Here is a 24,893-nt window from a genome sequence, read left to right on the forward strand (position 1 = left end):
CGACTTGTGGATATCATGAGTTTGATCGATAGTGACAATTCGTTGAAGGGCCACAAGGAGGATCGATTCACTTCAGCGGAGAAGGTGATTTTAAGGTGGGATCCGAGTTTGGAAGGTTCGAGAAGGTTGTTGAATTGGGAGGACTCAGGTGACGAGGCCGATGAGTATTTGCTAGCGATTGATGAGATTTTTAATTTGATGGACGAGTTATCAGTTTGGTTCGATTCCGAGATTGTGGATTAGGCTTATTCGGCAATTTAGCACGCGATGTCTCGGCTTGAGGATGAGTTCTCTGTCTCGATCTATCTTTCTCCCATAGTCCAATCTTGTAGTCTCTCTCTTTCCCCCTTTTTCCTTCTCCCCATAATTCTCAGTTAATTGGGTGGATCTAGGGTGTCAGTCAATTTTGATTTTTTAGGGGTAGAATTTTTTTTTTTAATAATAGTTTTTTTTAATGGTTTTAATAACACAGTTTTTTATTTTGTCTTACTTAAAAAAAAAAAAAAAAAAAAAAAAAAAAAAAAAAAAACCAATGTAGTTTTGCCCTACTTAACAGCACAATATAACTGAAGTTTAACAGAATACTAGGGATTGAAAAAAATTGAAACTTAAAGGATTGTGTAGGGACACGATTTTTAACGACCCAAGGATGACGTTGGGCTCGTATGTAAAGGACCCGAACAATATGATTTAAAGAGAGTGGGATAGAAAGGCTGGACCTTGGTCGTTGGGCAACGGTTTAGTCAGGATTTTCATGGAAGCCCATACGAAGGTGGATTTGGCCTGTATTGCCAAGCCTTACACAGATGTGGTTTGAAAGGTCTGACTCCTCGGAATTAATCCGAGGAGCATTATCTTCTCGCCATTCTTCCTCCTTTTTCTCCTTCTTTTTCCGGAGCCCCCTCTTTTTTAGCTCTCTTTTCCCTTTTATACTAGTATTCACTTCCCCTTCTTCATCTACGTGTCAGTTTCTCCTTATTTGGGGTAATTACTTGTCCTATCAATTCATACGTCAGAGTGGTTGGGAAAAGCTGGATAACATGGTATGGAGTATGGGCTTGTTAGGCGCTGGGCTCCACATTATGGTGTTGGCAGCTTTCTCGTTTGTACTGCTCTTGAACTGAGTTTGTCCTTTTCTTCAAGCGTTTTGTGAGGTGTTAAGCGTGAGATCGTCCTCGGCCACATTCTTGGGCCGTTAAGGGGCTTTCGTCATACGTCCTCGGCAGTAGGTTTCTCGGCTTGGGCTTTGGGCCCTTAATGTGAAGTGGGCTGGGATTTCAAATTTCAGGCCCCACAATAGCCCCTCAAAATCCTGCTTCCCGACTTTTTAGTTGGGGAGGAGGGTTTTGGTGATGTTGGGCCCATCTCGCGGTTTGCTCAGGTTCCGCACCTTATTGCTATTTGTGTTCTTCCATTTGCATGGGAGATGTGCCGAATTTAAGAGGCATTACTTTACTCTTCACCCGCGCAGTGTCCTTTGATGTTTTAGTATTCGAGGCGCGCCTTCACGAGGACCTTTAAATCTTGTGGTGGCGGATGGTGTTGGAAATTGTGCCAGAGCTGCCTTGTCCGCAGCGTTTCTTGGGAATCTGCTCGAATTAAATGACACCACCTTACCCTTTATATAGGCTGGATAGGTGGTTATTCTCCTGGCATATAAACCCTTCTGCTCTCTTCAAAATCATAACCTTTTATCCATAACCAGTTCCCACATCCAGTGTCGTCCTCCCTTAGTGCAATATGTTTGAGGCTTAGGTGGAGGTGGAGGAATTTCGCCCGCCACAGAGGCACCGGACCCTTCCAAGACTTAAGGTGGTGTGGTCTGGGCAGGGGAGGCACAGATTTAAGGTGACCTCCCGCTTGGATAAGGTGGGAACGGTACCCCCACCTCTTTCAGTCAAAATCCGAAGCAGGTTTTGGTCACATCAGATTTTTGGTGTGTCAGAAGAAAAAATTTCCGCCATCAGCGCCGTCTGCTTTATCGCAGGCATGATTTTGTGGAGGCTCCTCAACTTCCGGCTCCCGGCACCTTTTCTTCAACTATGCTGGCCGCAAGTTGGGTTCCCTGCACCTTTTCTTCAGCAGCGCCAGCCCGGAGTCGGGCTCTCTGCACCTTTTCTTCAACGGTGCAAGTCCCAAGTTGGGCTCTTTTGCTGCCTGAGTTGAAGGCATGTAAAAGTATTGAGGAATGGCTTCCTTCGATAAAATTTTGGAGCCGTAGCACGTCTCTTCTCTGCATATCTTCTTCGGCTTTTCCTTCATCCCCTTGTATCTCTTCTTTTCGCTAGTGTAGTTAGTTTCAGTATGAGCTTATTTAAGCTCTTTCATTGTACACTGTACTGTTCTTTTGTCTTAATAAGAAATGAATTTGCTTACTCTCGAATACTTTTCTTTTCTGTAACAACTACTTGGTGCATGAATATTAAATGTACACTTTCCTTTAATGATACTTAGAGCAGGAAAAAACTTTAAAATAAATTCCTACTAATTTGAACTTACTGACATTATCAAGTATGACAATGGTAATTCTCCATAGATTAAACTCCTGGAACTAACCGAGATAACGGCTGAGCGCTTTGTAATGCATGCAAGGCGACCGTCCGAGAACGATAAACTCTGAATAATTCATCCGAGAGGGTAGCCGAGCAGTGAGGGACTTCAACTGTATTTTTGGCAACATATTGCCCTGTATTGCATCAATCCCCTTGGAATTAAGGATCCGAGGGTAGACTGGGGAATCCATGCAGTTTAGGGGTTAGCCCAACTATCAATGGGGAATTCTCCTTGGATAGATTCTAAGGTCCATGTAACGTCCAGGTCGTGCCCAAACCCCATGTTGTCTCTTCTAGGTAGTTGGTTTCCCCATAGGCTTGAGTCCGAGGACCATGCAAGGCCTTGGTTCTATCCAAAACTTTGTAGTTTTTCTTTTAAGTAGTTGGTTTCCCCATAAGCTTGAGTCCGAGGACCATGCAAGGCCTTGGTTCTATCCAAAACTTTGTAGTTTTTCTTTTAAGTAGTTGGTTTCCCCATAGGTTTGAGTCCGAGGACCATGCAAGGCCTTGGTTCTGTCCAAAACTTTGTAGTTTTTCTTTTAAGAAGTTGGTTTCCCCATAGGCTTGAGTCCGAGGACCATGCAAGGCCTTGGTTCTGTCCAAAACTTTGTAGTTTTTCTTTTAAGTAGTTGGTTTCCCCATAGGCTTGAGTCCGAGGACCATGCAAGGCCTTGGTTCTGTCCAAAACTTTGTAGTTTTTCTTTTAAGTAGTTGGTTTCCCTATAGGCTTGAGTCCGAGGACCATGCAAGGCCTTGGTTCTGTCCAAAACTTTATAGTTTTTCTTTTAAGTAGTTGGTTTCCCCATAGGCTTGAGTCCGAGGACCATGCAAGGCCTTGGTTCTGTCCAAAACTTTGTAGTTTTTCTTTTAAGTAGTTGGTTTCCCCATAGGCTTGAGTCCGAGGACCATGCAAGGCCTTGGTTCTGTCCAAAACTTGTAGTTTTTCTTTTAAGTAGTTGGTTTCCCCATAGGCTTGAGTCCGAGGACCATGCAAGGCCTTGGTTCTGTCCAAAACTTGTAGTTTTTTCGAAGGTTAGCCCCTCGACCAAGGTGGGGAGAGTTAGCTTGAGGTTGGAAGTCCCTAGAGCTGGCCGTGCCATTGGCACTGCGAGACGTAGCCCCTAGCGGGAGTTGATGCCGGAGCAACAATTGCATGTTGCTGGAAATGGAGGAAACTTCGTGGACCTCTGCTTGATATAGACCTGACTCCACCGCCAGCCGCGCCAACGCGCAAGCCTTCCCACAGACGGCGCCAATTGTAGGGACACGATTTTTAACGACCCAAGGATGACGTTGGGCTCGTATGTAAAGGGCCCGAACAATATGATTTAAAGAGAGTGGGATAGAAAGGCTAGACCTTGGTCGTTGGGCAACGGTTTAGTCAGGATTTTCATGGAAGCCCATACGAAGGTGGATTTGGCCTGTATTGCTAAGCCTTACACGGATGTGGTTTGAAAGGTCTGACTCCTCGGAATTAATCCGAAGAGCATTATCTTCTCGCCATTCTTCCTCCTTTTTCTCCTTCTTTTTCCGGAGCCCCCTCTTTTTTAGCTCTCTTTTCCCTTTTATACTAGTATTCACTTCCCCTTCTTCATCTACGTGTCAGTTTCTCCTTATTTTGGGTAATTACTTGTCCTATCAATTCATACATCAGAGTGGTTGGGAAAAGCTGGATAGCATGGTATAGAGTATGGGCTTGTCAGGCACTGGGCTCCACATTATGGTGTTGGCAGCTTTCTCGTTTGTACTGCTCTTGAACTGAGTTTGTCCTTTTCTTCAGGCGTTTTGTGAGGTGTTGAGCGTGAGATCGTCCTCGGCCACATTCTTGGGCCGTTAAGGGGCTTTCGTCATACGTCCTCGGCAGTAGGCTCCTCGGCTTGGGCTTTGGGCCCTTAATGTGAAGTGGGCTGGGATTTCAAATTTCAGGCCCCACAGATTGAAATGACAAAATTGAAACTTAGAGGACTGAAATGATAAAATGTGAAATACAAAGGGTTAGTTTTGGATTTTAGCCTAATATTTTTATGCCATGTGAGAAAGAATGACTAAAAAAATGATTAATTTAGAGATTAAAGTAATAATTTGAAATTTTTATTTAATATTTTTATGCCATGACAGCCATGTGAGAAAGAATGATTAAAAAAAAATGTTTCTTTCTCCTAGTTTGTGTTGGAATGAGATTTGTGCACGTTCGGAAAAAGTTAAATAGCTTCTTTTCTTTTCTTTTTTTTCTTTTTTTCTTTTTGCTTTTTTTCTAAAGGTTATTTATTTTTCAAAGGTTAGTTTTTAGCTTTTTATCATATATTTAACATAAAACTTATATTAAAAAAAAAAAATATATATATATATATATATACATATCTTCTAATAAACACTATATAAATAAGTTATCTGAAATTACTTGATACCCAAATGGACACGCAACATATCAAGTTTTAATCTCAAACACTACTTTAAGCTTATTTGCTTTTATTTTATCCTCACACAACACTTTAATAAGCTTATTCGCTTCTTTTATTTTTATATATTAGAAGTGAGAGGAAAAATTACTTTAAACAAATAAATTAGTATTTTTGAAAATAAAAAATTGACATAAATCTTTTAAGCTTCAGAATGGCAAAAAAAATTTCCTTTTATTTTTTGGTAATTGACATCAATTTCGTAAGTGACAAATGACTTTTTGCTTGAAAATAAATGGCCAAGATTGCGGAAATTCTATGGGTTTGACCATGTGTTTTGGAAAATGGAAATGCAGAACTCGTCAAAATACCAAACAAAAAAAAAGTATACTTCGTCAACGAAAGTGTCAATGTGTAAAACGCTGTGTTGACTTACTTTTCCCGTGCTCTCAATTGTCAAAGCTTATTTTCATATCAAAAAAAAAAAAAAAAAAAATGATCATATGAGAATTTATATTTAGGACAAAACTTAACAGTACATCAACTAAATAGTTAAATAAAATAAACCCACATGAGAAAAGTTATATAGTTATTTAACTAAAAAATACACATCCATCTTACGAGAAAAAAATTCACATCATGACAGGATTTTAAAAGTAGAACCTAAAAAACAATATTTAAGTACTATATTTAAGTCTTGTCCTTATTTTTAATATCAATTTATTGAACTTAAAAATAAGTTCGACAAATAGATAATTATACTAAAAAAAAAGTTATAAAAAATAGTACATAAACTCTTTTCTTCTTCTTCTTCTTCTTCTTCTTCTTTTTATTTTTTATTTTTTTTTATTTTTTTTAAGAAACAAAGTAATAGTGCATAAACTAAATAAATAAAATAAACCTAAAAATCAATTCTGACTAATGAAGCCTAAGTAAGGGTCCATGTGTTTGATTTTCTTAACAATTCAATAATTACAATATTAGAAAAAAATGGGGATTTAAATTAGGTTCTTCTTTTAAAGAGCAAGTATTATTAAACTGACACCCTTGGCATTTAATTTTAATTTTAATTTTAATTTTTTTTAAAGTCAGTTGTGGAGAGTGGAAGAGTCCTCACCCTGGCCTTTAGCCCAAGAAGTAATTGGGCCAGAAGGAATGAATTGGGCATGACCTGTGTATTGGAAGGAAGACTTAGAGGGTAATAAGCTATGGAAGAAGGGAAGCTGGATCATCCCAAGTATTACAGAGGAGAAGAGCAACATGAGAAATCAGTTCCCGTGGAAAAGGTAAGAAGCTAACTTACCCGAGGCATGGTGCACGGGTAATCTACATGTAGCTTCTAGAAGATGCTTGTAACCGCGAGAAACTTCTAGAACGCACAGGAAGATTGAAGATTTTTACCACCGCATTAACGAGGGGCTTCTCGCCTAACCTCTGCTGCTTTAAATATATATAAGACAACCTGAATAGTACCAACACCCTCAAAAGTCAGACCTCCAAGATAAGACAGGGAAGGAAACCGATAAAGTAAAGAAAAATATCTCTAATAGTGCAGTTGGCAACAGAACAACTATAGAGATAAGAGCAAGAGATGTGCCTATAAAAAGAAAAAAGGGAGGTAGGAAAAAGAAAATGAAAAAATAGAGAGAAAAAAGAGAGAGAGAAGACAAAAATATGTGCTGTATAAGAAAGCAAGAGTATGTAATACCTCAAGAATAAGAGAATATCCTATTGTAATATTGTAGCTTGATATGGAAAATATGTCATCTAAGAAATCCTGTTTGAGTTTCCCATTGTGGAGTGTTTTTTCCCTGTTACTTATTTATAAATAAATTGTGATAGACATTTCACTTCTGATTCGTGGACCTCACTACAGGCCCCTTTTTGTCCCCCACATCAGTAATTCACAATTTGTATCTTTATTCAACTAATTTCTCAAGCCAATAAATTTAAGCTATTCAATTGAACACTTTGAAAGATCAATTTTGCCCTTGCATGTCCTTTCTGCTCCATTATAATTGAAATGCAATAATGCTTTGTCATTTTTATTGTAAGTTCAAACACTTTTTGTATTATTGAATGGCAAGTACTTATATTGAACTAAAGGTTTAGTACCTGTTTGGATTGCGTTTCTGGTCCCTAACGTTTGCCGTTTTGGTTTTTTTTTTTTTTTTGAGAAGTCAATTTTCACATGATTATGCACTGTTCAATGAGTCCCATGCACTATTCATGGGACTCATAAACTTCTTTTTTTAACAAAACTTTCATTAAAAATAGGTCACACAGCACTATTCACATATTTAAAAATTATTTTGTTACAATGTTTTCAGTTTTCAGCAAAATAAGCGGTATCTAAATGGACTCTAACTCTACATGTGGAATAGGATCCCTCTAGTGTGTACATTTTATTATTGTTAACGTTTTACTTTTTATTTTTAATAGAATTTTAACTTATAGTGTCTTTTAAAAGATCAATTTTGCCCTTGCATGTCCTTTCTGCTCCATTATAATTGAAATGCAATAATGCTCTGCCATTTTTATTGCAACTTTAAACACTTTTTGTATTATTGAATGGCAAGTATTTATATTGAACTAAAGGTTTAGTACCTGTTTGGATTGCGTTTCTGGTCCCCAGTGTTTGGCGTTTTAACTTTTTTTTTTTTTTTGAGAAGTCAGTTTTCACGTGATTATGCACTGTTCAGTGAGTCTCATGCACTATTCACGGGACCCATAAACTATTTTTTTTTTTAACAAAACTTTCATTAAAAATGGATCCCACAGCATTATTCACACATTTAAAAATTATTTTGTCATAGTGTTTTCAGTTTTCAGCAAAATAAACGGTATCCAAATAGACTCTAACTCTACATGTGGAATAGGATCCCTCTAGTGTGTACATTTTATTATTGTTAAAATTTTACTTTTTTTTTTTTAATAGAATTTTAACTTATAGTGTCTACTCTTGAAAGATCAATTTTGCCTTTGCATGTCCTTTCTGCTCCATTTTAATTGAAATGCAATAATGCTCTGCCATTTTTATTGTAACTTCAAACACTTTTTGTATTATTGAATGGCAAATACTTATATTGAACTAAAGGTTTAGTACCTGTTTGGATTGCGTTTCTGGTCCCCAGCGTTTGGCGTTTAGGCTTTTTTTTTTAGAAGTCAGTTTTCACGTGATTATGCACTGTTCAGTAGGTCCTATGCACTATTCACGGGACCCATAAACTTTTTTTTTCAACAAAACTTTCATTAAAAATGGATCTCACAATACTATTCACATATTTAAAAATTATTTTGTTACAGTGTTTTCAGTTTTCAGCAAAATAAGCGGTATCCAAATGGACTCTAACTCTACATGTGGAATAGGATCCCTCTAGTGTGTACATTTTATTATTGTTAACGTTTTACTTTTTATTTTTAATAGAATTTTAACTTATAGCGTCTGCTCTTGATAATAGTTATTTATTAAAATTTTACTTACTTTATATAACATTATAAATAGTATATTAAATAATGTGACACAAAAAACTTTTAAATTTGTAATACTAATCACGACCATGAAATAGATCAATTAACAAGTGTATCAAACATGATATTACCATAACTTGATTGTATTAAATTATTAATATGATGCATGCCCTTGTTAATTGATTTTTTATACAATTTTGTTCGTTCTCTCTCAACTAAATCGTGAAAGTTTTCTGTGTGCTTTGTCATTGTTGGATGAATTAACACTTTCAGTTGTACAACACTTCTCGAAGGCCTTCCAGAGTCTTAATTTTTTGGACCAATCAGATCGAGTTTGATGTTTTCCTGAAAGCCATCATTATCGCATGCCCTTTTTTTATGCACTATATTGGTGGTTTGTGCTTTGTTTATAGTATATCTTATTTATGTTACAAACAAAAAATATTCTCAACCAGTTACGTATTTTTGTTGGGGATGGTTACAATGTACAGTACTAATCACATGATTTCTTTCATATCCCTTATGGCTTTATTGGTTAGATATGCACATGGACATGTCTTTTTTTTGTTTTTTGTTCTTTGTTCTTTTAAAGATTGGTGAAAAGTTTCACTAATATTTTTGAACCCAATTATCGTGCAGATATTGTGACTTCATTATCTTTTGAGGCCCTATTTTACATTGGACTTGCAACATTCCTATTTGTAAACCGAACGAGTTCAAAGGCCTTATCTGCAACTTAAGCCCTCGTACGTAGGTGGGATCTCATCACAGGCCTCAAACTCTCAAAGGGTAAATGGTACATGCTTTTCTCACAATGAGCCTCAAGATTATTGTCCTTTTTGCTGTGTACTTATTTGGGCCACCATTGCTTGACTTATCAATCCTGGTCGATGTGGTTCCTTTTGTGATTGATTGTGTTGCCCAACTTGCATTTGAAAGCATACTTTACAAACGTGGATCATCTTGTTGGCCCTTGGTTCCTATATAATCTTCGAGGTACATGGGCTTGTAATTATTCAAATGTTACTTATTTAAAGCCAAAATCATGATTTTGTTGATGGATTTGAATTAATTTGACAGGTCTATAGACTCTGTTACCTGTGAACCATGAACGTAAGCCATTAGGTTGATCACCGTATTCATTTGAAAATAACTTAACTAGCTTTTTACTGAAAGTATGTAATCTATTCATCAGTTTAACCGTGATATAGTTACCTTCTACGTGAGATTCTTGTCAAGATTCGATACCAGTCGTTGTCTTACCAAAATGTCTAAGTTTTATTTTTAATTAGTTAAGTTTTTGTACGGTGTCACACTTGGTACCATTTGGATAAGGAATAATCTATCCATTATATAAGTGGGCCTAAAGCAGGTTTTGTGAGAACAATGAAGATAATTACTTGATTTATTGTCAGTATCTAATTAATTTATTAAACTTTGTCTCTCTCTTTTTTTATTTTTCAAAATCAGAAACAGAGCTTATAAAAAAAGTGGGTTCCAGTTAATTTATTTGTATTTTTAAATAGAATAATATTAAATGTTACTTATAATATTATTATTGTTATTAAAACAAACTCTAGGGAAATTCTGTCATTTCTCCTATAAATTATTGTGTTTTTTTATAAGAAGTTTTAAAAGGTCGGCCGTAAAAAATGAAGAGGGTGAGGGGGGTTGCCTTGGATTGGAACATGAGCTCAAAAATGGAACGTTATTATCTTCTTCCATTACAAAAATAAAATAAAATAAAATAAAATAAAAAAATGATAATTGATTTTAAATCATTTGACATTATTTTTTTTAGGAAAATTAATTTAACATTAAATTTACCTTATGATTTTTTTTTTTTTTTACGCAAACAACCAAATTTTCCTATAAAGGGGAATTACAGCAAAGAACTATTTTCCTCCTGGTATAAATAGCTCAGTTTCTCTATCCTATTTTTTCCATTCAATTTTAAAATTTAATACTAGTAGGATAAAAAATAACTATTTCTCTTTTAAAAAATAAATAAATACATAAATAAAAACCCTTCATAATTCATACTCCAAGTCATATTTACAAAAGGGTGAAGCCATTTAACTTGAAAAAATCAGATAAAACTGGTCACACTCTGCTAAAACCCTAAACCCCACCCAAACAAACCAAAAAAAAAAAAAAAATGGAACTGCAATCGGTTTGTCATGGGCTTCCCTCCCCAAAGATGGGGTTACCAACTCATCGTTCGGTCTCTCATCAATTTGTAAGTACCTACTGTTTCTTTCCTCAAACTCCCAACTTTTCATTTCAAATTTACTCTCTCTCACACTCTCTACTCTCGAATTTATTCCATTTCATTATTATTTGCTATTCTTAAGGTTTCTACAAGTCAGTTTGGATTGAGGAATCAAAAATTTCGACTTGGGGTCGCCTCAAAATGTAAGTTTTTCTTTTAATATAGTAGAGTATATGTTTACCTGCCATTTTGGGTTTTCGGAAATAAGCTCTGTTTGTGCTTTGATATTTGAAAGTGTTTTTGGTATCTTGAAATGCAATAATGCTCTGATAGTGTTTTTATTGAATGGGTTGTTTGGTCCCAGCATATTTGAGGCTTGGTTTGAAGAGGGTGTTTAAGGACTCTTTAGTGCTGAACTCAAAAAAAGGAACCATTGTATGTGCTGCTAACTCTAACCCAGATGCTCAGTTGGGGGTTTTGGGAGGGGAGAATTCTGATTCTGGTGTGCCTGTTACTTCATTTAATGGGGTAGAGCCGTTTCGTGGAAAATCGGGTTCGATTTCATTTTCTGGGTTGAGCCACCAGCTGGTAGAGGAAGGGAAATTGCAGTCAGCCCCTTTTAATGAAGAGAAGGGATCATTTCTTTGGCTTTTAGCCCCTATTGCGCTGATATCATCTTTGATTCTTCCGCAGTTCTTCTTTGCTAACGCAATTGAAGCTTTCCTGGAGGACATGCTTCTCGTAGGTATTTGTACTTCTGCAATCTTTGTTCTCCTTTATGAGCTAATTTTTTATAGCTTTATACTGCTTAAAACAGATTATATTATGTTCTATGTTTCACGTTTTAATGATGAATTGTAGGCAAGGGTCAATTGTGACAATGTGTGACTTGGTTTTCTACTTTATTGTCTGGTGATATGTAATGAGTGGCTGGTCTTGAACTATCTAATTGTGTTTTCCATTCAATAGAAATGCAAATACCTGTTTAAATACTTTTCGAACAAGGAGATGCTAACAGATGAGTGTATATGGCGGCAAAGAGAAGGCCTTGTGGACATCATTTGAGGTGCTTAGTTGATAAGTTTGATAAGACATGGTTGCCTTTTATCTAAAATATCTTTTAGACATGGGTTAAGTATGATTGCTAGTGCATATCAGGGATTAGATTTGTTGATTAAGTGTTTTCATCCTTAGAGTACAAAGGCTCCTTTTTTTTAGTAGTGAGTCTCTTTTATGTATTTATGAATTTCTTGTAAAAATTTTAGTTATGCAGTGGTGAGAATTGGTTTTAAGCATGTTAGGGACTGTGTTTTGAAAATGAATAATCAGATAAATGAAATTGTCAGGCTGTGAACAGGTGCCTCTAGCAAGACAGCTTTCCCTTTTGCCTGGTTAAGCGATAATTGACTGTAATGCACTAGGAGTTGGTGATATTTGGGTGCTGGGCTTGGTGTAAAGAACTTATCAATTCCCTACTCCCCTGTTTCCTCTTTTAAATTTACCTCCCAATAAACAATAACTGAAAAAAATATGGAAGATTTTGTTTGTTCCTTTTTGCCTAAAGCATCTTCATCTTCTTAAAGATGGTGCTTAATCTTAGAACCTAAGGAGGCTTTGAGTGCTGCTGATGTTGCAGCGTCCATTGCTACATAATTTTGTATATCATGAGTCTAGGATTTAAATTTTGAAAACATATTTTGGTATTAGTTACTAATGTTATGCCATGAAAGTGAGGAATCCAATTTATAATGTTTTTCAATCTCACTTGTAGAATTTAGAAGACCCTGCAGCTCTCACAAGTCATGTTATTGATTTCACTTTCTTCCTTGTTGATGTGTAGTTATACAGTTTGTCTGCAATAAGCATGAGTAGCTGCCTTGTGAAATAGTTTGTTGGGATCTGTGTGCATAGAACACTTTTTCAAGAACAAATTCCATTGTTTGTCAATTCTGTCAATCAAAGTCTTCCCTTGTTTCATTGTTTTGAACCTTAGTTTGATCTTTTGGTGAAAATGAGCTTCTTTTTCATGCTCAAAACTGATGTTTTCCATTTTTTCAACATTGTGTTAATGTAGTCTTTTTTTTTCCCCACTAATCATTTCCATGTCAATTGTTATGCAGAAATTGTGACTTCTTTATTTTTTGAGGTCCTGTTTTACGTTGGTCTTGCAATATTCCTGCTTGTCACTGACCGTGTTCAAAGGCCATATCTGCAATTTAGCCCAAAAAGGTGGGGTCTCATCACAGGTCTCAGAGGATATTTAACATGCGCTTTCTTCACAATGGGCTTCAAAGTCATTGCCCCTCTCTTTGCTGTGTATGTAACCTGGCCAATGATTGGCCTGCCAGGCCTGGTTGCAGTGTTTCCTTTTCTAATGGGTTGTGTTGCTCAATTTGCATTTGAGAAGAGTCTTGAGAAGCGAGGATCATCTTCTTGGCCCCTAGTTCCTATTATTTTCGAGGTATATGACTTCTGTTGATTCAAATGCTTCTTTATGTAGCCCAAATCAGGGTTTTGATGAATTTAAATTAATTTGGCAGGTCTATAGACTTTATCAGCTGACAAAAGCTTCTCATTTCATTGAGAGGTTGATGTTCACATTGAAGGACCTTCCTGCTTCTCCAGAATTGCTGGAAAGAAGTGGTGCCCTCTTTGCCATGATAGTGACTTTCCAAGTTCTCGGTGTGGTCTGCCTGTGGTCGTTGATGACATTTCTTTTAAGGCTTTTTCCTTCTAGACCCGTAGCAGAGAAGTACTGATGTTTGCATGGGATGCTGTATTTCTTTTTACTTCTTCTTTTTATTTTATTTAATTATATATATATTTTTGTGCTCATGTTCAAGTTCTGTACAATCTCAAACTTTGTATCCTTACTTCGTTAGTCATGTTGTAGAATCTAAACTGGTGGCTTTGTATTGTAGGGTTGATGCGGGGTTTAATTTTTTTGGGAGGGGCGGCCGCCCCTGGGGGGGGGGGGGGGGGGGGGGAGGGAAGGTGGGGTCAGTGGGGTGTTGTAAAAGGGGGAATGAGTTAATGAAATAGAAACAACACTACTAGCAATTTTTCTTTTTTAGTATATTCCAGTTTTATCAAGAGTCTTGTAGTTCAACTAATATCATCTAACATTTCCATTGGAAATATCCAGGTTTCAAATCTCTCATCTCCCAACTATCGAAGTTTAAAATAAAAAATAAAAGTATATGCCAACCTTGTCTAGATTTAACAAGGCTGTTGATTTTGTTTGTATGATGAAGCATGTACCCTTGATGCAAATATTTTCTAACACTTCTGAATGAAGGGAAATTCAAAACTCAAACACTCGAGCTTTTGAAGAATATTTGCAAAATTGGTAAACGTAAAGAAAGGTTTTATTCGTTAAACCCAATTTAAAGTATAGAATAAACCATTGAGTGGTGCTACAGGCACTAACTTTTTCACACCCCTTCACATGACTCATGCGCATCCACCAAAAAACATGTGGGGTGGAAAATGTGAAAGATATGGTGTCAATGGACTTATCGTTAACAATTACATTATTAAAGTTGCACCGGATGAAATATTACAAAAGTTAAATTGCTTAATGATTTTTTTTTTATTGAATATATGCATATCCATCTTTGGATTTTATTTTCTTCTTATATTTTTTATTTTTGCAAAATTTTCAAGATCATAAGAGATCAATAGCTATTTACTTTACAAAATATTTAAATTCCAAAATTTTTATGTTTTATACATAAAACACGAATCTATGGATCAAATAATAAATATCTTATTAACAGAAAAATTGATGTACATGTTCAGAAAAATGAAAATGTATAATTCAACGGTAGAATTTTTAAAATATTAATTTAATAGTGAAATTTGGTGTGTATGCGTTCATGTTCCTGTGGGTGTGCACTTGTGGTTATTCCCCAACACCTGGTTTCTACATTTTTCATGCAATATAGTGCAAGATTCACTTGTAAAACACATACTGGATTGTTATAAAATTATCTGTATTTCTTTCACATGTACACATCACAATAAATGTATACTTGTTTTTCTCTTTTTAAAAGTAAGAACATTGCCAATACCATCTAAACATACAATGTGTGCAACTTCATCATTTCAGATTAAAAAAAAAAAAAAAAAAACCTATATTACTTTAAAAGTGCATTTCTGCAGAGAATGCCCTTGGACTGTTGAACAACATGATTTTATTTCTGAAGGCCAACTATGTCATCAAATGACATATATAACCAAACTTCACGCATTAAGAAGGAACTCAACAAACTCTACAGCAACCAAGCCTAAGGAAGTCTATTGATTCTAAAAAAACCCAGTTCTTAATTACCAATAATCCCTACAGGAACATTTTCCATCCTTGAAATGATGAAACCTTTTAATGTCTCTAACGATAATCTCTCGCTTCTCAATACTTGATAGGATTTTAATGAAATTGTGACAATCAACACAAATCCTGAGGTTTTTCATGATCCTCAGTGTGGTCCCAGGAGGTGTATTGATAAGCCCAAAAGCAACGGCTAGCCTTTCACTGTGATATAACAATGTCTTCTCTTTTGCTTCATGGTCAAGATCATGTAATACATGTCTAGACTCAGGCACATAGCCTGCTTCCTTCACCTCCTTACTTAAAGACCTCAGTTTTTTAAATGCCTTGCTCTTCTCTGGACTTGCTTTCTTTTGATTTGAAACCAGCATGTCCATTACTTTTTTTTTATTACTAAGTTTCAAACCAGAAGGTCCAGCTTTAGAGTACTTCTCCAATGTCTCCCAAACACGGGAACTTGGTTCAATTGGCATATTTGCAATTAACTCCTTTGCCTCAGTTATCTTCTTTGACTTTCCTAGAAGATCAACAATAGCCACATAATGCTCCATTGATGGAGTAATTCCATAGTCCCTGCTCATTGATACAAAGTGTTCTTGCCCATCCTCCACTGCCCCTACGCATCGACATGCCATAATAACACCAACAAAAGTAAATTCATCAGGCCTCACTCCATCTTTCTTCATCATTGAAAATATCCTAAGAGCTTCTGCTCCTTCCCCATTTTCTGCCAGACCCACTAGCATCTTATTCCAAGAATCCAAGTTTCTTTTCGGCATTTCCTCAAACACCCTTTTCGCACAGCTTGTATCACCTAATTTACAGAACATCTCTACAAATTTATTAAAAACAGCAATATGGGGTTTTGATGGAGACCTCATTGTGTACTCAAAGACCCTTTTTCCAGTTTCCAACAACTTCATATCCTCACAAATTTGCAGCAATTCAATAAGGTCTAGTGAGCCCACAAAAACTCCATTCTTCTCCATTTCATTCATAGCATCAAGGGCTGCTTCCACTTTTCCTTCTCTGCAAAAACGCTGGAAATCCAAACTCGCTTGATTCCCTACTTGAAAGCTAACAGCTTTATGCTGAGAGAATTTTGAAACAGGCATTGAATATTTCCTCTGTTTGGTATGGAAGCCCCTCCTAGTAACTTTTAAAGCATTGATAGACTTGTAATTCACGTAGCCAACACACCCACCCACTAGCTCATGAAATGAGCTTTGAGAAAGAATGAAGCATGGTTTCTCAGGTGCAAGCGTGGTAGAATTTCTAACTCCTGGGATTGAGCAGAAGCTGATAAAATTAGCAATCCCTTTAGCCATATATGGTGTTTGGGAAAATGTCGGACAGAGAAACTCACGCTCTCAATTTTGGCAAGGTTGTATGATAGTTAAGGTGCGTCTGGATTGGCAATTTCCGTAACTCAATTCTCAGTTTCCGTAACTCATAACTTAAAAATGGTGGGATCTATAGCAAAAAGGTTGTTTGGCAAACGATAACTCTGTTTCCATAACTCTGTGTTCATCACTCAATTCTCTGATTTTTGAGTTATGAGTTATGAAAACTGAAAACACATTTTGGCTGTTTTCAGTTTCCATAATTCATAACTCAATGACAATATTGTAATTAAATACATATAGGGGACTCACAGTTGTAACTTTTGATCACCTTTTAACTTTTTTTCTTTTCTTTTTTGGGTTGGCTGTTCGGTTCTTTTTTTTTTTTTTCTTCTTCTTCATTGGTTCGATCTGTTCTGGTTTTTTTTTTTTTTTTTTTTTTTTTTTTTTTTAGCTTCGGTGAATTTGGGTACTGAAAACAAAAACCAAAAAAAAAAAAAAAAAAGCTGCATCGACTGACAGGTATGGGCCCACAAATAGTGTGAAAAATATTGAGTGATGGAAATTGGGTGATGATGCCAAACGGGTGTGAAAAATTGAGTGATGAGTGATGGAAATTGAGTGATAAGTGATGGAAATTGAGTGATGAAATTTCCTGGGCCAAACAACCCCTAAGTCGCTGAGAGACTCACAGCTTCTTGTTGTTTTTTCTCTGATTTTTGAAGAAACCAAAGTATGTAATGTAGTTATGAAAAGCGTAATTGGGATCAATTAGTAGAGGATAGCGAGGAGTGATCAACTGTTCAATTGGAACGGAATGAAGAAGCAGAGGGACACAGAAATAAAACCAATGAACTGTGAAAAGAATGGATAATTGTTCTATGAAAGGCAACTTCCATATAAGTTTTTGTTTTTATTTTTCCCCCTAATTTGATAAGGAACACATCACAGCTTGTGAATTTTCCTGTTATTATGGAAGCACATCTTATTATTATTTATTTAATAAACGAGAGTATTTAGAACGCTTCGAGTATCTAACTATTCTTTGAGGTGTATGTAGTCTCTTATTTCACATACTCTAAGGTTATTACATAGAAGAATCACATGTGCTGGCTTTAAGATGTTAGCAAGAGGTTTCGAATCCATGATCTCATGGATATTATAAGGCCTTAAGAACCACTAAGCACGTCTTATTATAAAAAGAATAAAGTTTCTTTCCAAACTAGTTTGGAAAGAAACTCTACAAACTCCTCATATATCTCTATATTGAGTGTAAATTTTGAAAATCTAACCATTACATTGCATGTTCTTATTATATTCTTCATGCATGTAAAATTTCAAGAAGATCAAAGATCAATTGCTATCTCATCAAACAAATGTTAAAATTTCAAATTTTTATGATCTAAAGTTGTGTATAAAAAATAAGTTTATTGATTGAATAGTAAATAATATCTAATTTGAACGAAATTTGATATGCATGTTAAGAACATAAGGAACATGAAATTCAACAGTTAGATTTTCAAAATTCACACAAAAAAAAAGAGATATATGAGATGTTTGAAACGTTTCTCTCCAAACTAGTTTGGAGAGAAACTTTGTTCTTATAAAAATTCATACTTGTTCTCAAGTACTCTTTTGCTTTTACTACTTGCCAATAAGTAATATGGATTTATCAAAAAATAACTTTTTGTTTTTTTTAAAAATGCTTTCTAACCTTATGGTTTAAGAGGTGTAATAAATTAAATCTCTGGGTTAATATAAAATTTCAACCTGCTATCCAACCTAGCTTTTTCTTTAATAGTTAAACTTGCCAGACTCACATGGAAATCTATATCATATTCATGTGAGCTAGTGCATGATGGAGAAGGTTAGATGGTTTTGAGCGAGATGATGCAAAGGTCTAATGAACCAAATATTTCATTAACAACAAAAATGCAAATTAAAATTTTAATAACAAAATGACAATTGACTAAAATTTTGAGGGTTCAATTTAAAGATTAGGGAGACAAATGTGTTTAAAAAAAACCATGTGATTTCAACAAAATTTTATGTTCCTATCGTAAATCCCATAAATTGAGGGAAAAAGGCAAATTATAATTTAAATCTAATACTTTAAGGGTTGTTTTAATTTCAAATGTTCAAAATCAAGCCTTGAAGTTTGAGAATTGATACTACAACAAATTAAACATTAAAATTTTTGTTAGTTTTCTTAAAAAAAAAAAAAAAAAAAAAAAAAAAAACCGAAACTATAATGTTTAATTCGTAATATCTCTAAGTTTGAGGGGGTTTAATTTGAAACACTTTTAAAATATAAGGATTAAAATGTAAATAAGAAAACAATGCCTAAACCCTAATGTGGGGTATTCTAGTGCTTCTCTTTCCTATAAATAAAGAAGAACGCAAAGGAGTGAAGCCGTCCCGTCCTGCACAGATTCACAATCCTCACTCCTCACTCCGCGCAGTTCCTAGGTAAGTTTTAAGATTCAGGTTTAGAATTCGTTGTAATAACGGGTTTTTCTATGAATCATATGTTGTACATGTGAATTGGGTTTCTCTATGATGATGAACATTGATCAAAGATGACGAGTCCGATGTTTATCCATTCACCTTGACGACAAAACGAGGCATTTGTCTGAGAGAAACCCAATACACCCTTTTGGTTCTTATGTATGTAATGTTTTTAAAATTTTATATTTATGTATGAAATTTTTGGGGGATTTCTCTGTGATGATGAAAATTGATGACGAGTCTGATCTCTTTATCCATTCACCTTGATGACAAAACGAGGCATTTGTCTGAGAGAAACCCTCTCTTTTGTTTTCTGTTTGGCTTTTTGGTTTTGGATTTTGCCTCTGTTTTGTTCTGTATTCTGAGCTCTGTTTCATTTATGTTTCACATTAGGCTCAGCCAAAAATCATTTTAAAGTTCACATTTTTAATGTACAAAACTATCCCATTTTTTAGATCGAAGTAATGTGTATGAAACTGGGAAATACTGTGATATATTCTAATTGCAATCTTGAATATGAACTGTTGCTCAATGTGTGGGACGGAGATGTGTTTTGTTTTGGACTCATGAACAATGCTGATTTGATCACTGATATATTGGACACTGAAGATTGTTACAACGTGATCAGCTGTGTTGATATTAGTGACAAATCTTATAATAATAACTCTACAACATAGATTTTGAGGCGTTGGTGTTTGGTGATTTTAAAGACCTTATCAGTTAGGCATGTAAAGGGAATAAAAGGGAACAACGGTGGTGACAGTGCGAAGAGTAATATTGGATGCGTAAAAATTCCAAGTTCAAAGTTTCTCACAAATTTTGTAATATAGGTTTTACCCAAGAAAGGGATATCAGTATGTTAAATTTTTAATCATCAACTCCAAGGTAAAATCTCACTTAAAAATCTGGAATTAAAATTTTCAGACACAGACAATTATCCTAAGTTTTGTTTAGTCGAAATTAACAGGTTTGATATGAATCCCTATAAGATTAGGTGTTTAGGGTACTATGCTTATGTTAAATTTTTAATAATCAACTCCAAGGTAAAATCTCAAATAAAAATATGGAATTAAAAGTTTCAGACGCAGACCAATTATCCTAAGTCTTGTTTTGGAGAAATTAACAGGTTTGATATGAATCCCCATAAGATTAGGTGTTTAGGGTCCTATGCTGTACTTGGGCTGTGAAATAAACCTTTTGATGTGGTTGAGAGGAGCTGACTAATGGTCCATTTGGATTGAGGGAGAGAGAGGGGTAGTAGAGAAGTATAGAATAGAGTAGATTTAGCACAAAATTAGCTTATTTTTAGTCAACTCTATTCTATTCCCCTTCACTCTTCCTCCTTCCCCCTTCCCCCTTCCATCCAAACAGGCCATAAAGGTTAATAGGTAGGGATCAGATCATGATTTTCAAGTATCTGACCCTAGAGGAATACATCAAATACCTAAAAAGACAGTCTGGCTATAATTTTCATCACTCTATAATGACAACCCAAGGAGGTTACTATAAAGTATAAACTATAGTATATCATGAGTTCAACATGAACTTCAAGTTGAAGCAAGCTAAATCAAATATGTTTATGGTGAAGCACTTAATATATAACTAACCTTTCATGGAAACAAACTTCTGATCTGCATATATGATCTCCCTATCAGGCTGTATACTCATTTTGGTTTGTATTTGAGAAGTGCACTCAAAATTGGATGTGGCCCTATTGACAACCTTTATCATTTACTGTAGTTCTTTTCCGTTTCCAGTCCCCCCCCCCACCCCGCTCTAATTATCTCAGATTTGATTTCAAATATGGAGCATTCTGCAAAAGCATTGGGCAGAGCCCTGGATGATCTCATTTATTCAAAGGCAAAGGCCTTCTTACAACCTTGTGTCATAACTGTCTGTTGTTCACCATCTTTCATTTCAGCAGAAAACTTCATCATCATACAATGCTGTTATTACTTTGGTTCATTGTGGCTCCCCCCCCCCCCCCCCCCCCACCCCCCCCCGGCCCCGCCCTTTTTTTTTTCTTCTTATTTTTATTATGTGGGGAGGGGTTTCCAGACATGGCCTTGTTTTAACAGATTCCTATTTTCCTAAATTGTGACTTTATTCATTGAGATATGCTGGTTTGTGGATACAATTTGAGAAAATGTGGCAATGATGATTCTAAGGCCTTTTATTTACTGAGGCATTACCTATGATTTTTTCTCAAGTACTTTTGAGCCACATCTCAATTCTTGTATTTTGCATATCCTTTTGGAGCTTTCATTTTCACATTTTTCTGTGTTTTCTGTCTATTAATTTTGCTTTGTAAAAACTATTAGAGTTTAAGTGGAAATGGCTGTGTGGAATTTTCTATGTATGGGTTCATGAACTTATGATTCATTCCCCCCTCCAATTTTCTAGGCCAGGGAACCTAAGATGCAGTGCACTAATTGGTGACCAATTGGATGGCCTTAGTGTTTGCCTCAAGTCTATCTTCAATGAAATTGGGCTCATAACCCTGAATTTCTGTTGAAGGGCTTGTCACTATGGCCAATGTTGATTTTGAGGCTGGTACCATGTTTCCAACCAGCCAGTAATGATTCCTATTCATTTAGACACTCTTCGTCATTAAAATTTTATATCTCTTTTGTTTTCTATGCCTCTTCGTGTTTTCTTTTGGTTTTATCAATACAAAGCAAACATATGTGATAGTGGGATGTCACTTTTATTGTAAATTTCATTTGAAATGCAAGAAAAAAGTTTATTTTGTTGAACCTCCAGCATTATGGTATGGAACTTACGGTGCCTTTATATTTTTATATATGGAGTCTAGTAGCGTGCCTTTCACACTAAGGCACTTATGGTAAATGGTCTACATTTGTGGCTGAGCTGCTAGATCACTTTTCTTGTTGAAGCTGCTGAACTGAAAATTCTTTGGGTTTTTGGAGGTTTGCACCTCCTGCTTTTGAGGTACTAATGATGTTGGACTAAGTTGTCTGGGAATGTAGTGTTACCATTTTGTTTATCCAATATTTATTCAATGTTGGTGCTCTGGTTTCTGCCTATCTGCAAATGAAATTCCTGGCTGCTGATGGTCTATGGTGGTCTATGGGTTTATGTATATTTGAAACTCTTGGTTGTTGTTGGGTGGTGGTGTTATTCTTCATTTATACGAGGTGCCAAAAATGGGGATTGAGAACATGTAATACTGTATCATGATTACATAACATTGTTCATGATTACATTACTCCCAATTAAGTTAGCTATTATATTCCGGAAGAGTTTTTTGTGATGTGCTGATATCATTTTTAAGCAATGACTCTTTTAATTTTTGAATAACTTATGAATGAAATGTTTCTTGGCAACAATGGTACTGAAAATTAAGCTGAAAAATGATGCTGCTCTAAAAGGGATTTGTAGGAATTGCTGGGTGCTTGCTGATTTAATTTAATGCAAGCAAGCCATGTTTCAACTTGCAAGTAGCTTTTGTGAAGCCGCTATAGATTATTAATGGATAGTGTACATGTGGGAAAATTTACAACTTAAAAGTAACCTGTTGTGTTTTGTAACTTGTGTTTTTAACTGAAGCCGTATAGGATTTATCACTACTTCGTCTCCAAGTGGAGGTGCAAAATTGGACTCTTAATTTTCCACTCTAATTTTATTTTACTTGCGTACTGGGAAAAAATAAAAGACTTAAAAGAAGTGTGTGTTAATGATTTTCCTGATGCATGATATTATGCTATAAAAAAAATAGGGCAAAGATTTGCTACGAACTAAGTTTCAGCAATTTTTGAAAAATGCACATGTCAAATGACTATTTGGTGAAAAATTTAATCTTGGTAAGGAAATTTTTATTTAAATATAAGCTTAGACAGGTGCTTATCTGAAGCTTTTGTAGCAAATCCTTGCCCTATATATGGAAACTGAAGCTCATAGCAGGCACCAAGCAGAGCATCTAGGAAAAGTTAAATACTCTATTAGTCCATTTTCGATTTAGGCCCGGTCGGCTTTCATTTGCTACTGGGTGTCTGGGTCTATAAAGCAGCTGCTTTCGTCAAAATTTCCCCGCCAACTTGGGCTCACAAAGGAACAAAATCCTGGATGTGTATACAATAGCGATTAGGGGACAAACTTTATATAGGGTTCGGTAGGAATAACATTAACGTGGAGTCTCTAGAAACTATTTTGGTTTACACAAAATGTTTGTGAGCCGTAAGATATTTATTATATGAATTTTACTAATGTGTGCCTTACACAATAATAAACCAATTTTGGAAAAAGTTTATCAGGAATTGAAAACGTTTTAACAAATTTTTTCAATTCCTAATAAAACTTTTCCAGAGCACACATTAACTAGACCCTTATTATATATCCGAGTAATGTTATGGTAAAAAATTATAAAAAATTATTGATGTGGTAAATTTTTGTTTGTTCTCATTTAAACTCACAATTAATATTATTATTTTTATTTATCAATAATTACTCACTACATTGATAGTTTGTAAAAGAGTCTATAAAATCGTTTATTATTTTCTTTTTTCATGTGCGTTTGGCTTAGCTTAAAAAGTCGGATTATTTTACTATTCAGTTTAGTGTTGCTACTATTTATGAATCATACTACACTTTTTAGTACTATTCATAGGTCCCACCATCATACTATTTTAGCTAAATTTTATCTTTATCTACAGTATTTTCAGCAAAAAAATTTCAGTTTTAGCAAAATAAATAGATCCTAAACAGACTCTTCACAATGATATTTGGGGATGAAAAATGAAAATAGTAATCTGTATCTGACTAACTAGGGGTGTCAAATGGATGGATTTGGGGTGGACATAATTAGGTTGGGTATATAAAACTCATTTGCCCATTAAAATCCATTTAACTAATTGCTTCTAACTCAAATCCAACTCAACCCAATTATTATGTGTAAACTCCAACTTACCCAATTACCAAAATGCCACTAAAATGAAAATGCCCAAAGTACTTTAAAATCTTCAAAAATGACCAAAATATTAAACAAATTTCTTGTACTTTCCCACACTTTCTCACCTACCAAACAGTTGAAATCTACCAAAAATAAGAAAAACACAGAAAAACCATAAATTTTTTTACTCCAAATCAAAGAAATACAGAGAATCCTAAAAAATCTAACGCCAATAGGTAATTCAATATTTCCAAGTCGCCAGGGGTTCCTTTTTTTCTCTCACACTGTAAAAACCACAAAAAAGTTGGCTTTTAAAAATTTTTCTAGTCCATTTTCTCAGCAACCAAACAAATCTTAAATTTAAAGAATTGACAATTAAAGAAACCTTACAGGCTTACACTCTCAAATCTCAAATCTCCAATCTCCGGCACGTCACCCACCTTCGAAAACCAAGTAATTCTGAATCCCACCATGAGTGGACAACCACCACAAAGCCACCTCCAACTCAGACGAGTTAGAGCCATCGCTCGCCTACGATCAACCCTTGGAGAACGACCTGGACGCGGATTATTACAAGGTACACTCATTAGCCACGATTTTTCCTCATTTTCCATCATTTTCTTGCCAACCAAACATAGCACCACCAAACTCATCACCCATTTCCACAATAGATTCTTATTTCCACCACAAATAACGCCTCCATTGAAGAGCTTTGTGCTCAAAGAGAAGCATAGAGAGTGAGGGAAAGAGAGAGGCTAGGGTTTGAGTAGAGAGAAGAAGATGATGGCTAGGTTTGAAAAGAAACACAGAAACGGGCTAGGTTTTTTTTTTTTTTTTTTTAATGGAATGGGCTGGGTAAAATTGGTTAGATTGTTTTTGGGTTAAATGGGTTTTTAGTTAAAACCTAATAATTACTAGGTCTAATTGGGTTAATGTCCATTTAACTCAATTAATATTTAGATGGATTTACATTTAATTAGAGTGGGTGGATTTGAACGGACAAATGAGTTTGAGCTTACTTTGCCATCCCTATGACTAACCTACACCTACTAGTAGTAATTTCCGCGGCGCTAGCTTTTGCCACGTTACAAACGTTTTAGACGTTGGTTTGCACATTGTAGGTGCTGCGAACCAACAATCGAGTTCAAATTCTACAAGGAGACATGTGC

The 24,893-nt window shown here is 35.4% G+C and overlaps 2 protein-coding genes, 1 long non-coding RNA gene and 2 other non-coding genes across 5 annotated transcripts; 4 read left to right on the forward strand and 1 right to left on the reverse strand.

Annotated features, from left to right (window-relative positions):
• Window positions 1-10,485: 10,485 nt before the first annotated feature.
• On the forward strand, window positions 10,486-13,554 carry LOC126712155 (uncharacterized). The gene is made up of 5 exons (XM_050411366.1): window positions 10,486-10,661; window positions 10,777-10,837; window positions 10,999-11,379; window positions 12,755-13,095; window positions 13,175-13,554. Exons 1-5 carry the CDS (start codon window positions 10,581-10,583, stop codon window positions 13,391-13,393), a joined length of 1,083 nt encoding a protein of 360 aa, XP_050267323.1. The 5' UTR covers window positions 10,486-10,580; the 3' UTR covers window positions 13,394-13,554.
• A 1,253-nt stretch (window positions 13,555-14,807) lies between these two features.
• Window positions 14,808-16,292, reverse strand: LOC126712156 (pentatricopeptide repeat-containing protein At2g15690, mitochondrial-like). The gene has a single exon (XM_050411367.1). It carries the CDS (start codon window positions 16,290-16,292, stop codon window positions 14,964-14,966), a length of 1,329 nt encoding a protein of 442 aa, XP_050267324.1. The 3' UTR covers window positions 14,808-14,963.
• A 2,387-nt stretch (window positions 16,293-18,679) lies between these two features.
• Window positions 18,680-22,089, forward strand: LOC126712157 (uncharacterized). Its single transcript, XR_007651061.1, has 2 exons — window positions 18,680-18,776; window positions 21,219-22,089. It is a non-coding gene; the product is annotated as an uncharacterized LOC126712157 (long non-coding RNA).
• LOC126716258 (small nucleolar RNA SNOR75) lies at window positions 18,859-18,948 on the forward strand. Its single transcript, XR_007652068.1, has one exon. It is a non-coding gene; the product is annotated as a small nucleolar RNA SNOR75 (small nucleolar RNA).
• Window positions 19,027-19,111, forward strand: LOC126716257 (small nucleolar RNA SNOR75). Its single transcript, XR_007652067.1, has one exon. It is a non-coding gene; the product is annotated as a small nucleolar RNA SNOR75 (small nucleolar RNA).
• Window positions 22,090-24,893: the final 2,804 nt, after the last annotated feature.

Source organism: Quercus robur, chromosome 2, assembly GCF_932294415.1.
Source record: "Quercus robur chromosome 2, dhQueRobu3.1, whole genome shotgun sequence".
NCBI lineage: Eukaryota > Viridiplantae > Streptophyta > Magnoliopsida > Fagales > Fagaceae > Quercus > Quercus robur.

What these genes read in the sequence shown, in the direction of transcription:
- LOC126712155 (XM_050411366.1), top strand. Translation starts at nt 10,581, where the DNA reads ATGGAACTGCAATCGGTTTGTCATGGGCTTCCCTCCCCAAAGATGGGG. An exon ending in GGAGGACATGCTTCTCGTAG is followed by an intron (nt 11,380 to 12,754) that starts GTATTTGTACTT and finishes ATTGTTATGCAG; the next exon opens with AAATTGTGACTTCTTTATTT. An exon ending in TAGTTCCTATTATTTTCGAG is followed by an intron (nt 13,096 to 13,174) that starts GTATATGACTTC and finishes TTAATTTGGCAG; the next exon opens with GTCTATAGACTTTATCAGCT.
- LOC126712156 (XM_050411367.1), bottom strand. Translation starts at nt 16,292, where the DNA reads ATGGCTAAAGGGATTGCTAATTTTATCAGCTTCTGCTCAATCCCAGGA.